A 14,272-nucleotide genomic window follows, 5' to 3' on the forward strand; every position below is an offset into this window, starting at 1 on the left:
GGACAGGTATGGGGGTGCTCAGAGTTTTGCCGCGATCTCGTGTAAAAGGCTGTGGTGGAAAGAGCAATTCATCTTCCTTTCTCGAGTTTTGGAATTGATAAAACCTCGGGAAAAGTATAGGTCTGTGTGGCAGGTGTTCAGGAGACTGCATCTCCTAGTAGATGTCATTAACAGCGATGGAACTTGGCCCTTTTCAGATGACCTGGAAACTCATAGCTCCTGGAGCCAGCAGCTTCCCATTCTCCAGTTGGACTCTACGACCAGCCAGGCTTTGTAGAGCTATCAGAAGAGTTTGAGCTTTCTTTATAGACTGAGATTCTCCCTGAAAAGACAGGGGATTCTGGATGTAGAGGTTTTGATTCTGATTCCTGAATTGTTGTTTCCCAATTATCCTAAATCGCGCCCCTCAAGTGAGAGGGGAGGGTTGAGCCGAGGCCTCTGGATGGGGTGGAAGCCAACCTCATAGTCTGAGAAATATGAGGTATGGGGACTCTCATCCTGGAGCATGACAGAAGAGGTCATGGCGCCGGTCCCTAAGTTTGGAAGGTGTCCGAATCAGCCTGGGAATGTAGTGAAAATACACAGGCCCAGGGCCTATCCTGCCTCAACAACTCACCAGAGTGTGAGAGGCACTGCTTTGTTAGCGCCAGGCACTTGGTCAAGATTCAGGAAGTTTGCCGCTTCTGATCTCGATATTCAGAAGGGAATGCATGTTGAAAGACAAGGTAGATTTCATTTCTAAATTGATAAAGGAAGCTTTTAAGATAATCACAGAGTGCAATCCAGTGCTATTTAGAGAATTAACATGACAGGAAGCAAGTATGCTGTAGGCACTGAACTGAGAGTAATAAATAATACAGTATTCTTCATCTTTAAGTGACCTTGGCAAGTCTTTTGTGGTCTGTGATTACAGGTTTGTTGATTTATTTTTTTAAAGGGATAGGGTGGTAGGTCTGGCTGGTTCCTTCTTCAAATTCTGGACTTCTGTGATGATTTTCATAACTCCAGACTTTTGGTCAACAGAGGCAGAGCTTTTGCATTGAGTGACGTGCTTGGGCTGGTTTGGGTGGGTCACAGGATGTGAGAAGGGAGGTCACAGGAGATGAAGATGCATCCCAGGCCCTCAGATGACAGGCCTTGGTAATTGCAGGCACTGAGCCAGGTAACCTGACTGTAGCCGTGCACTGTGGAAGGTGAAGTTCTCTACCTTCCAGCGACTACTCTCGCTCACATTTTCTTCACAGCCCAGTTGCTGAGAGAACTGATCGCACTTCCTCTCTATTTCCTCAGCCCACATTCAGTCTTCATATCTCACATTCATCATTCCTTCTCACAGCCAGACTCTTAACCCATTCCTTTGTTGGCTTTCACTCTGTCCATCTTGGCCTTGCTTCTTTGGCCTCTCCTTCTCGGTCTCTTTGGTTCCCCCCTCCCCCCCTCACATGTCGCCTGGGTTCCCACCCTCAGTCCTTGGCCGTCTTCACCTGACGAGCCCTCCTGAACATTGGTGCTTCCTCCTCCTCCCAGTGCCCTCATCGTGCTTCAAAAGATTTGGGGCTCACATGTCACGCCATGGTTTCATATGAGTACTTGGTATGCTAAACCAACTCTGTTCTCATCTCCCTTTCTACGTTCATTTTCCCTTTGCATCTGTTTCTGAAGCTGATTTCATCTTACTTTGTTCTGTAAACCATCAATACTTTCTGGTACAAGGGAGGCACGAAGTTACATGTGTACTGATGACTCCTGAGTCTGTGCCTATGGCCTGGTCTCTCGCTAGGGCTGTGCTGTCCAGTACCATAGCCTCTAGTCCTGTGTGGCTACCGAAACGTAAATCACTAAAGTGTAGTAAACTTCAGTTCCTCAGCCGTATTAGCCATATTTCAAGTGCACAGCCGCTACATAGTAGCTGCTAGTAGCTACCATAGTGGGTGGCACAAATCTCTAGAACATTTCCCTCATCATAGAAAGTTCTATTGGATAGCAGTGGTCTCGAACTTAGAGGCCGTATTTCACATTGCCCGTATGCTTTCATTTGAGTGTGTCTCATATGCACCTCAAATTGAACATTTTCGAAGCAGATCTGATCTTTGCCCCAAACTTCCTGTTCCCTTCACAAGTTGTGTCTCCGAATCTCCAGCACCCAAATCGGAAGTGTCGGAGCCAGCTCTCTTTCGTCCTTGGTATCCCCTCAGTCCTCAGGTCCATCTGGGATGCCTCTTTAGCATCTCTCGTCTCTCTTCTTCTCCAGGCCCTCCTGTCCTCAGCTCCGGCCCCTGCTATCTCTCAACTGGACTGTGTCTATGGCACCCCAGCTGAGCTCCCTGCTCTAGGTCTCCCGGAGCTTGTCCACAGTGACTGTTTGCACATAAGTGTCATTGTCATGCTCCTGTTCTTTACTTAGCCAGAGACTCCCCTGCCCACAGGATCCACTGAAACCCACCAATAGACCCTCAAGGCCAGCCATGACCTGGCCACCGCCCACCCTTCCACCTCCAGCACTCTGTCACCGGCGTGCCGAGCTCTGTGACAGGCCCCACCACGAAGTTCCATACCTCCGCTTTCACTCTGCGCCACGTAGATTCATGCTCCTCTCTAGAAAGGCCTTTTCTCCAGACTCGGCTCAAGCCTAGCTCTCTGTCTGAAGCCTTTCTGTCCCTGCACCTGAGAGAGACCTGACCTCTCCCACTCTTCCGTCTTCCTGAGCCCAGGTGTCCAACAGACTAGCAGCCTCATTTTTTTTCAGAGGCCCACTTTTCCCCTGCTAAGCACCTTAAAAGGCTGAGATTGTCTTTGGATCACTGATGCTGGTGCTCAGTAAATATACAAGGAAAGCAGAGAAGGAGGAAGAGGCCAGCTAAGACACCACTGCAGTCGTAGGGTAAGAGAAGGAGAAGGCTAATGTAGTCTGGCCAAGATAGACCTGGAAAAAGGGCAGGCGAGCTCACAGCAGGTGTTCCAGCTCCGGTCTGCGTCTGCGCACGCGCACAGCCGACAGAAACAGGCCGGTTCAAAGTTGATGCTAAGGTGTGAGTCTAAGGACTTACGGCAGTGGTGTACCCAATAACCGATGAAGGAAGGAGAGAAGGGATTAGTTTTAGAGGATAAAAACTATGCATGTGATTTTAAATAAACTAAGTTGGAGGTGCCTGCAAAATGTTCACGTGATTGGAAAGGGAGTTGACACCTGGTAGAAATGAGAGCAATGCACTTGACCCAAAACCCATTTTCCTCTCTCTTGCCAGAAAATGGAGCCTTGCATAGCACCACGTGAGAGGTGACAAAGTACCAGACAACCTGGGGCTGGAACACAGCGGATACCTCTTAAAATAAGATCATCCTCACATCTGTTTTGTGCTTAGAGTCAGTAGTCAAAGCCACAGAAATGTGGTTTTCAGATGACAGAATATAGAGAAAAATAAAAATACTTGAGCCAAACTGTGGAAAGCCAATTATTGTCACAAACTGATGAGGGAAACACCATCAGGGACGAGACTGTTCAGAACAGAAGGGCCGACAAGAGTCCAGATAGCTAGGGCCTAGGAAGAAGAGCAAAAGCTGGTCCAGTGTCCACCAGCAGTGACATCAGGGTTCTTTTTGAAGCACGCAGAGCAGGGCACAGCCCCTGGGCGTGTGGGTGGCCCAATCCCAGGATTCTTGGATTGAGGCAAGGAAGCTTAGAGCCCAGGTCCACCCTGGGGAAGGCACCGGCAGAAACCAGCAAGCCAGAGATCTTACTGTGATTCCAAAATGGGGCATGTTAAGTCATATTAAGAAGCTAAAATAGCCGCTAGGGGCCCACGTAGAAAAACATGCAAATTAGGCAGACCCCACAAGCAAAGGCATGTAGCCAGGCCAAAGGTCAGTATCCACACAAGCGTTAGCCCCAGGCCTGGGACTGCAGACAGAGGTCCCCGTGCTGCTCAGACCTGGTGTCTTACTGGCTAAGCCTCCAGGGGATAGGCTCTTGGGGTGAGAACTGGGGCCTGCAGGACCTGTCCTACTTGCAGTGCTGGCAGGCATGGCGGCAGCTGAGGCAGGAAGGGATAGCCCGGGTGACACAGCCTCGTGGGTGCAGGGTTGAGGAGAGGACTTCATGGGAAGGATATTTAATGCTGTCTAAACCTGCAAGATACGTCAAGACTGAGGAAAGGCTGCTGGTCTTGGCATTCCGGAGATGAACTGAGATTTCGGAGGGATATTGTGGAGACGGTGGAGACATAAGCCAGCTTAGAAGAGGTCAGAGGGCGGAGGCTCTGAATGTCAGCTGGATGCTAGAGGCTGTGGGTGGAAGACAAGGGAGAGTTGTTTGAAATTCCTGAGACCTGAGTATTTTTGCCAACTGCGGAAAGGTACTTATAGAAGGGTGAGACGATGGAAGAAAGAGATGAGATGGTCGTAGGAACACGGTAAGAAAGAGTACGGCGTTAATAGCGCAAGCGGTGGCATTTACAATCCTTCGCCGCTAAGCAGAGGAAGAAAGGGGAAATTTCTGAGTGTAATGCCACAGAAAAGAGATGCTCAGGTGGCCCCTGGCTTCTCTGCGAAGTGGACGGTGATGCCAGCAACTGAGGAGGATGTCAAAGACAGAAAAGGTTTGGACCGTTTCCACAGGGAGGGGGCTGAGAGTCTGGAGTAGCCACGGGCGCTCAAGGACAGATGACCAGTCAGCTTCGTTTGGGCCTTACTCGAACCAGTGTTGGCAGCCCAGGAGGAACACAGGTGGTCCTGAGGGCCACCCAGGCCTGGAATCGGACAACAGAGTGGCCTCCATGCTGTTCCAGAAATGCTCGGGAGGGCATCTGATGCCTGGGGCACCGAGAGAAGAGGGAGCAGACGCAAGCGACTGCACAGTGCTACCCGGAGCGGGTCAGGAGAGAAGGTGGTGAAGGATGCAGTGAGAACAGATCAAAGAAGGTGATGTTTAGGATATTAAAGGTTAAGGTTTGTTTAGGATGTTAAAGGTTAAGCTTTTTTTAAACAAAAGCTTTTAAGCACAAAAGGAAGAGAGTATAGCGAAATGCACATACTTGTCCACAGATTGAACAGTTCGATTCTGAGCACGCGTCGCAGTTGTGCACGTGGGAAAGGTGGGACAAGAGGGGCTGCTGGAGGTTGGGCAGTGTTAAATGAAGACCCTCAACTAATGACCGGTGACGGGGATAAGGATGCATCTGTTGTATGATGACCATGATGCACTTTTCTGGTACTTTGCACCTGGTGAGGAAGGGGGATGGGTTCGGGGTGGGTGACAAGAACAAGATCTGGTGAACTCTGGAGAGAACTGCATAATGGTGGCAAGGACAGTGGGGTGGAGGCGGCCCGTAGCACAGGGGCGATGGGGAAACGACCAAATCCATGTTCTCTTTGGTTCTTTAAGCAAGGAGACAATGTTCATCCTTGGACAGGATATTGAAGGATTCGGTTTCACACAGGCGAAGCCAGTTTTTACCTACTCAGGGAGAACCAGAGTTTTCGTTAATGGAAAGAATTTTATCTGTAACAGGAGGGACAAGTAGGGGCTAATGGGCCTGTGGGGAGGGATTTCTGTTGTGGGTGATTATGGAGACTTAGGGGCCAAGAGGATGTGTTATTTACTATGTGCGCGCATTGGGCACCTCTGAAGTCCTCATGGTAAAACGAGAAACTGGCCTTTCAGATCCTGAAGATGAAGATAAAGGTGAAGCAGCTTGGGCATTAATTCACACACAAAGTATCCTTTGTGTACTGACTTCTCCGGGGCAATCACAACCAGCTCCTTAAAAGAGATGAGAACTGAATGCTCTGATTAACCTCTGATAAATCTTCACATGTTCATGTGTGATAATCCTGTGTCGGGCGTACTTAGTCTGTCATTGAGGAATCTAAGAACTGCAGTTTCTTTCTGATTAGGCCCCGTAGTGCTCTTCTCCAGAGTGCTCCAGAATATCCGTTAATTTCAATTGTTCCAGACATGCTTTGGGGCACTGCAACCCCTTTTAACGTAGAATATATTATCATATACTGTTACAGTGTGAGGCTAATATCTTTTTTAAATATTTCTTTGGTGACACATATGCTAACTGCCTCCACAATTCCTGAAGCCGACCATTAGGATGGAAGGATGTTCTTTTTAGGTCTTGATCTTTTTATAACATTATACCAGCACCCTGTAAATCAGTGGCACATGCGTCCAAATAAAGACAGCTTCCGAAAAATGTACGGATTTATTAACGCACTTAAAAGAAGGACATTGGGAGTTGGAGAGAGGATTCATTTTCAATTATAAGACAAACTAGCATCTGGGAATCCATCTAGAGCCAGGCATTGTGCTAAGTGCTTCTCACACGTTATCTCATTTCTCACAGTGATGTCATGGAGGCAATAGTATAGCTATTCCCGTTTTTAAAATGGACATCACAAAAAGTAAAAATAAAAAAATAAAATGGGCATCAGAAATGTTGAGTGACTTTCCAAGGAAGGGTCACAGGGTGAGGTGCACAATCAGAACGCAGTCTTGGTCTTGCCCATATGTCACATTGCCAATCAGTAACACACTGCAAGATGAGTGTGATTTCTCACATTTTTTTATAGATGAGGAAAGTGACACACACATGAACAAGAAGAACATTAGAAATTAAAAACAAGCGCTTAGACATTGCACTGTTTTTAGTTCTTTATCATCACATCACCAACCATTTGTCTATGGATGAAAAACGTCTAAATGTCATTCAATTTTTATATAGCAAAGAATAAAAGCTAAAATAGATTTTTAAAGATTGCCAAAATAAATGGAAATAGATCTTTTAATTTCTGTCTTAAATGTCAAGTTTCTTTTCAGGATTTTCTTCCATTTCCTGCTTCAGAAGTCATATACCAGTCAGAACCCAAAGTGAACTGTTCGAGCTCTTAGTCACTGCTCTTAAATTGCTGACTAGCACGGTTGTGGCCATTGAGACACTTAGTTTTTTCTAGCTTAAGTTGGTTTTAAATATTTATTTTCTTTAGTTTTTAAAAAATCATTAAATAAGAATGATGGGGCTATGGTCATTTGTAGATTGACTAGGGAACATCTTTGTCTTTATTACGGTATGTTCACAAATCAATACATCATTGCTCTTTGTATAACAGAATTTAAAGTCGACCCTGGTTAATATTTTTTTGTTGTTATATGGACTGGAGTGGCTTTCCAGGAAGGATGAGTCATTTTCTTAAGTGGATACTAATTCAACTACACGTGCCTATGACTGTGCTGCTCATTCTGCTCCACTGTCTGTCAGCACCTGGCTCTTTGGCAATTTGTCTTTTGAGCGTGTCATTGTCTTCTAACAACAGTTATGTTGTCAAAAGGCTGGAGAAAGAGGAATTGAAAAGAAAGGCAGAGGAGGAAAGACTTCGCCTAGAAGAAGAAGCCCGTAAGCGGGAAGAGGAAAAGAAGCGGCAGGAAGAGGAAGAGAAAAGACGGGAGGAAGAAGAGGCCAAGAGGAAGGCCAAGGAGGAGCTGATGTTGAAAGAAGAGGAAGAAAAGGAAAAACAAGAAAAAGAAAAGCAAGAAAAAGCCGTAATTGAAAAGCAGGTACTGTATGAGTCTTCATAGAGAGTTTCCTTAAGGGCCCTAGTTTATATTACGTAAAATTAGTTAAATTTGAATGACTCGTTATATGTACTTGAAGTGTTTTCTTAAACTAACTGGGCTGGTTTGCAAATACGAGTTACTTTGGGAAATAAAAGCGAAGTCGGTGATGTTTGCTGTATGCCAGTTCGGGTTCCCCAAAGGCAAGTCGCGGATGAGAATTCGTGCTCCAGTAGTTTATTTGGGAGAAGATCCCAGGAAGCTGGCAGGGGAGTAAGTGCATTGATGAGTGAGTTCCTGTGGACAGCGGGAACTCCCTCCCTTTGGGACTAAGAGACTGTAGAACAGTCCTCAGAATTGTCTCCCTGAGGGATGAGGAAACAGTTGTTTATCTACCAACTTCTGCCTCTCATGATTGAAGGTCAATCCTTGGGGAATTAACTTCCTGAAACTCCTGCCACATGCACACTTCATGGCCAGAGACCGCCCTCAGACACAGAAAGACCTTGGCCATGCACGGGAACTGTCCGCAGGTGATCTGCACGGTGGACCCAGGGTATATGAGTGAGGCCCAGCCATGTCGTGTCATGGAGCCGGCTGTGTAAATCCACACTGAATGTTGGAGCAGTACCCGCTTTGGAGTAGATGGTGCGGTGGAGGAACATATACAAATCCCAGGGCATTGGTACAGTGTTTTCTTCGCTTAGTAAAGCCTATGCCTTGGTTTACCTGTTTCTATCAGAAGGAAGCAGCAGAAGCAAAGGCCCAGGAAGCAGCTAAACAGATGCGTCTGGAAAGAGAACAGATCATGCTGCAGATTGAGCAGGAGCGACTGGAGAGGAAGAAGGTAAGGGCCAAGGCGTAAGGAGAATTTAGGGTGAGGCAGAACAGGAAGTAAATCCAGTTCTTTTTTGTAGTTGTTGGGTAGAGTGACCTTAGAAATGTCAAATTAGGTCAAGTTCGTTGATAATGCTGGTAAAATCTTCTATATCTGAATTACTTTTGCCATCTTGCTCTATCGGTTACTGAGAGAGGAGTGTTAAAAGCTCCATCTGTGATTATGGATTTGTCCATCTCTCTTTCTAGTTCTATCAACTTTTGTTTTATGTTTCGAAGCTCTGCTATTAGGTGAATATATATTTCAAGCTATTAAATTGTCTTTTTGAATTGACACCTTTATCATTACGAAATGTCCTTCTTTATCTCTAGTAATACTTGCCTTAAAGTCCTCTTTGGCAGCCTTTTTTATGATTAGCATCTGCCTAGTAAATCTTTTTCTATCCTTTTACGTTGAACCTATGTGTATCCTTATAAGTGTGGATCTTGTAAGCAGCATATTGTCAGGACTTGTTATTTTAATCCAGCTCGATAGTCTTTGTCTTTAAATTGGAATTTTTAGTCCATTCACATTTAACGCAGTTATGAATAAAGTTGCGTTTAAAGAGGTTTATTATAAACGTCCATTCCCATGGCATCCTAGCTCCAGCCTGGACTTCGTGTTGCTGTAGGCCTGGCAGCTGGGAGAGCAATCTGTGGCTTCCCCTCCTGACTTGTACCCCAGCCTCTCTTTCTCTAGGGTGGTCCTTTTGAATGGTAGGTGGTGATTTATTGATTTTTAGATAACCTTAGGAGAGGAAGGAGAAAGATGGAGTATAAATTGAATGTGGATTTGAGATACTTTCTAGTTCACTTCTCAAGTACTTGACCTTGTTCGTAGGGCACAGGTGAACATCTGCAAAAGTAATGGAAAACATTTTGAACTTTCTGAGAAATGTGAAATTGCATATAGACCCAGCTTTTTTTTGTTGTTTTTTCAGAGAATAGATGAAATCATGAAGAGAACAAGGAAGAGTGACGTGTCTCCAGAAGTGAAGGTAGGCATTCAGAGGACCATTTTAATAGTTCCTGTGCTGAGTAGAAAAGAATGGCAGATGTATTCAGTGGAATTGTAGGTGTTAGAGAGGATTAGCCAGAGAAAATGGACTCTTCCTGCTTTGCTCCTGGCTAGATTAAGGAGGCTGTAGGTGCCTGAAGAGAGAGGAGTTTCAGAGACGGAGTGGTACTTAAAAATTTCCTCAGAGAAATGGGGATGGGGATGCAGGGGAGATATAGTAGCCCATGAATAAAAAAGAGAATGGTAACCTATCAATTAATTTGTAATAAGCACAGAAGACTCAAAGAATCATCACGGAGCAGGCAGATGGCCCAGCCTGATTCCAAATCTCCTCTGATGCTTTTCCAAAGCATTCGTCTCTCTATGTAAAGTAAGCCTTTCTTCTCTTGTTTGTAGAAGGAAGACCTGACAGTGGAGCTTCAGCCTGCTGTGTGCGTGGAAAATAAGACAAAACCAGCTGTCCCGGACAAAATAGGTGCGTGTGGCGTCTGATTCTTGGGTTCCTCTTTTCAGCACATGAGGGCCCGAAGCGCTTCCTGCAGGGGACAAGCGCCCGTGGGCCTTAAGAGTGCAGTTTCCCTGGTGGAGCCTCCATCTCCAGAGCGGATCTGTCCAACTCATTTGGAAGCCACTGGGTCCCTCGGTTACTCTAATAAAGCCAGCACAGGAGCGGGCTGTCTGCTGGCCCGTGCTGCTGTCCAGGGAGCTTAACCGCTCGGCAGGTTCCTAAGGACTGATTGCTGTTCTGTGGCGTTCTCCTGCCTTCTACACTTTGGGATAGTCCGGCTCTTTTCTAGCACATACACCGAAGACTCCTTGGGTTTGAATATTTTACGGCTGCCAAAGTCACGAAAGGTGTATCTAGCTCAGAGTCACTCTTCGCATTTCTCCGTTGCCTTGTGGGTAAAGAACCTGCTACCGGAGCCCGGGGACCTGTACAGGGTATGACACCAAGCCTCCTGGGTGGGTCATGAGCCCTGCACAGACACTGGTAATACCATTTGTCTTCTCTTCCCCTGTGTGAAGGTGATCACCTGAGGTTCTTTTTGTCAAAGGTGTTGCATTATTGGTGGATGTCGATAGATATTTCCTCCGTTGTTCCATTGTTTTGGATATTTTACGATTAACAAAATGACCTTGTGTTCTCAATCAGAAATCAATGGATTGAGCACCTGCCAGGAGGTTAACGGTGTGGAGTGTGCTGCCCCAGAAACTGTCCCCCAAGACATTTTCTCCAATGGGCTTAAACCAGCTGGGGGACTTGTTCATCTGGACGCCCTTGATGGGAAATCAAACAGTCTGGATGACTCAACCGAAGAAGTTCAGTCTATGGAAGTGAGGTAAGTCAATTTCTTTTACATTTGAGCCTCATCTCTTCCAGCAACACCTCCACTGCCTCGTAGTTGATCCCTTCATCTTTTACACACCCAGATCCCCTCGGGGAGGTTCAGTTGCCATTCAGGAAAGCCCTCAGGGGTACATTAGTGTCTTGAGTCAGGCTCCTTTGAAGCAGAGCCTGCGGCAGGGGGTCTAGGGCCTGCGATTTATTGGAGAGGTTTCTCAGGAAAAAGTGGAGGGACGGGTGAGCAGGAAGGAGCAGGGAAAGTCACTGGGCAATGATGCTGTCTCAGCTGGTCTCACAGGAGCTCTGGAGGATGCATTTCCACTAGAGTGGTCTGGATGATGTAAGGGAGGTGGTCTTTGTGCCACCATATCTGTCAGTCATTGGCTGTGGGCCCCTCAGGGTGAGGGGATGCAGGTATACTGTCTGTGTGGGCATGGGGATCCTGTCAGCCTGAGGCACTTGTCCAGAAAAAGGGTGGCAGCTCAGAGTCCTTAGCTGCTGGGGGATGGGTGCAGCCACAGGTACAGGGGATCTGGGTGGGGCACCAACAAGGCCTACTGTGTCCAGTGTCTCATGTTCAAGTAAACTTGTCATTGGAGACTTGTTAAAGGAACTAATTTACTTTGAAGTTCTAAAAACTTAAGAAATTCTTAAACTTGTATGTTTGTGGATGACAACCCCTGGCAAATTAATCCCAGATGAAACGAGAACTCAGTTCGCCTGGGATTGGGGCAGGGCGCTGGAACCCGGAGCCCTGTGCAGCGCCATTGGAATGGGGGGTGGTGGCCCTCTGAGTCAGGAGGGAACGACAGTGTCGTGCACAAGCTCTACCAGAGCTCCAGCTGGCAAGGGCTTCCCCTGCTCTCCATGGTCATGAATTCTCAGCTTCGTCTGGGGAACAGGGCACGGGTGGGGGGCGTCTTTCCCAGGACGCAGTGATTGTGCCAGCTGGTGCACCCTGGCATTGAGCCAGACATGTGAAAACCCAGGGTGCAGCAAGTCCTGTGCAGACTGACAGCAGGGCCTCCTCAGCCCTTGCCTCGTCTCCCCTGCCACTGCAGGCCACCATCATGGCAGGTTTCCCCTAACCGGAGTCATTCTGTCCCCAGGTGAAAACAGCTGAGGCATCTTAAAGGTTAACACAATGTTTTTCCTCCCACCTCTGTTCTGAGCCAACTGTGCTTATTCTTTATATCTTTGGGTGGGGGAAGGGGACAAGACATGCCCCTGCCAAGGTTCAAGAAAGTGAAGGGGCTTTGTGTGTGCACTGCGTTCTCCCTGTGGCCGCCTCTGCACTTGGAAAGAGGATGCCTGGAGGCGGCACCCCAACCCGTGGCATTCTCTCCTCCCTAAGCTCTGACCAGCTGTTTCAACCCAGGGAATGGAGGGTGGGGCGAGGTGGAGGTGGGGCGGGTATTTCGGCTAATGAGGCGGTTTGCTCAGGCTCCAGCCATCAGTAGTGTTAGATTGGCTGGTGCTCAGTATGAGGGAGACGGGTCCTCTGTGCTTCTGCAGTTCAACAAGTTTTTCTGGATTCTTCTCTAAGATCTTATTAAGGAACAAAATAATAGACAAACCTGGCAGTGGCCTTACTCTGGCTATTCAGAGAGACTGCAGGTGACAGGCCCTCAAATTGCAGCCCACCACTCATCTGAGCTAGGCTTGTGGTTGACAGGCCGTGAAACTGCTTTCGTTTGTAGAGAGATGAGAGGCAGAAGCCAGATAAGTCGGGGTGGAATAGAAGCCTCACTTTAAAGGTGGAGCAGTGGGAGAGACTCGCTCTGCAGGTGACTGGGTGGACCGCGAGGTCCTTGTTAACTATGGCCCCATCCTTAACTGAGCACCTGCTCCCGGTGGCTCCCTCCCACCATGAGCACATCACGCTGGCATGAGCCCTGGTAAGAAATGACTGCTCGCCCATTTTACAGCGGAGGAACCTGAGGCCAGGGAAGGAACAGCAGCTCACCCAAGGTGGCCCTGCTGGTGCGGGGAGCTCCTGGAGCCCCGATGCTAATTAGGGCCCTTCCTCAGCTCACTTTTAACTTCTAGCATTTGCGTTCTGTCTGGGTTTCCCATTCTGAAGCTTTCAGAAGTGCTTGGCTTCTCTGCAGTAGAGTGCTGACGCCTGCGGTTCTTATTTTCTTTCTTCTGTGGACAGTGTGAGCTTGGCCTACACAGCCTTGCTCAGTCCACTTTCCTTGTTCTCATCCCTGGGTCCTTGTGTCCGTCAGCATCTCAGAATTGAACTAACTTGTATTTTTTTTTACAATGTGTTTCATACAAGCTCTGGCTCTAAATCCATCTTCTCTAGAAAAGAAGAGTATAACAAAATGTTAGAATTAATAGTTCTATCTGTCTATCTGTCTCTCTCTTCTTTTCCCTCTCCCTTCCTCTCTCTGCCCTCCTCCACCCCCGCCCCACCCCCCAGTCCTGTTTCAAAAGAAGAGCTTATCTCCATCCCAGAATTTTCACCAGTGAGTGAAATGATTCCTGGGGTGTCTCTGGACCAAAATGGAACTGGTAATGCCCGAGCTCTTCAAGATCTCTTAGATTTCACCGGCCCCCCCATGTTCCCCAAGAGATCCAGTGAAAATCTCAGCCTGGATGACTGTAACAAAAACCTGATCGAAGGATTTAACAGTCCCAGCCAAGAAAATACTCTGAACACCTTCTGTTGACAAATACAACATCTCCTTAATGAAAGGTACAGTCTTTTCATGATAGTCTGAATTCGTAGCTCTCCATCTGGGGTCGTGAAGATAAACATCACTCAGCCTCCTGGATGGTCAGTTTTATGTGAAAAATGTGAACATGAATATGAATACATGGTGTATATACTGCAGCATACACAAGAATTGAGGTGGATTTCAAGTAAATCCTTCATGTGGGGGCCTTCAGTGCCACACCGGCCAAGCCTGCCCCTGCTGTTCAGGGTGGAGGGTGTTAAGAAGCACTGGCTAAAAGTCTGACTGACCATCTGTCTCAACTAGCACCTCATTTAGAGGCAAAGAGAGAGTTCTCTAATAGTGGCGCAAGGCGCTGTTAATAAAATGAATTTCTCCCCTAGTTTTACTCAGTGGCATCCCACATTCTATCTAGAAACATTCTTATACATGAATGACTGTTGGGCCAAATGATTTCCTGTTCTGTTGACCAGTTCTAGAGTCTTTCAAAGCAAACATCTGTTCTTGGCGCATACCTGAGGGAGTGAGGGAAGAACTAAGTTTGTGCCCTGAAGCTTTTGTTCCCCACCTTTGGCCTTTTTCTTGCCAAAGTCCTAGAAGCTCTTCTCATTTGAGTAAGTTCTATCTGTGGGTTCTAAACACTCTGCATTTGTGTGCACTTAGTTATACACACCTCACACTGGATTTACTTGAGTTTGGGGCTTGTTTTCCAATGATGACAACGTAATTAGAATTTATCATAAATTTTTTTATAACTCAACAATGCCAATCTTCTCTCACTTGCGACTCTTTTTAAA

General features: G+C 47.1%; 1 protein-coding gene across 1 annotated transcript in view; it reads left to right on the top strand.

Moving 5' to 3' along the window:
* Positions 1 to 13,469, top strand: part of MAP7D2 (MAP7 domain containing 2) — an 83,517-nt gene extending 70,048 nt beyond the window's left edge. The window contains exons 13-20 of the mRNA XM_025046605.1: positions 7 to 246; positions 2,041 to 2,183; positions 7,260 to 7,555; positions 8,295 to 8,399; positions 9,370 to 9,426; positions 9,843 to 9,921; positions 10,600 to 10,786; positions 13,220 to 13,469. Coding sequence (XP_024902373.1) covers positions 7 to 246; positions 2,041 to 2,183; positions 7,260 to 7,555; positions 8,295 to 8,399; positions 9,370 to 9,426; positions 9,843 to 9,921; positions 10,600 to 10,786; positions 13,220 to 13,469 — 1,357 coding nt within the window. The remainder of the gene's footprint in view (positions 1 to 6; positions 247 to 2,040; positions 2,184 to 7,259; positions 7,556 to 8,294; positions 8,400 to 9,369; positions 9,427 to 9,842; positions 9,922 to 10,599; positions 10,787 to 13,219) is intronic.
* The last annotated feature ends 803 nt before the right edge of the window (positions 13,470 to 14,272 follow it).

Source organism: Pteropus alecto, unplaced genomic scaffold (assembly GCF_000325575.1).
Source record: "Pteropus alecto unplaced genomic scaffold, ASM32557v1 scaffold23, whole genome shotgun sequence".
NCBI classification, from domain to species: domain Eukaryota; kingdom Metazoa; phylum Chordata; class Mammalia; order Chiroptera; family Pteropodidae; genus Pteropus; species Pteropus alecto.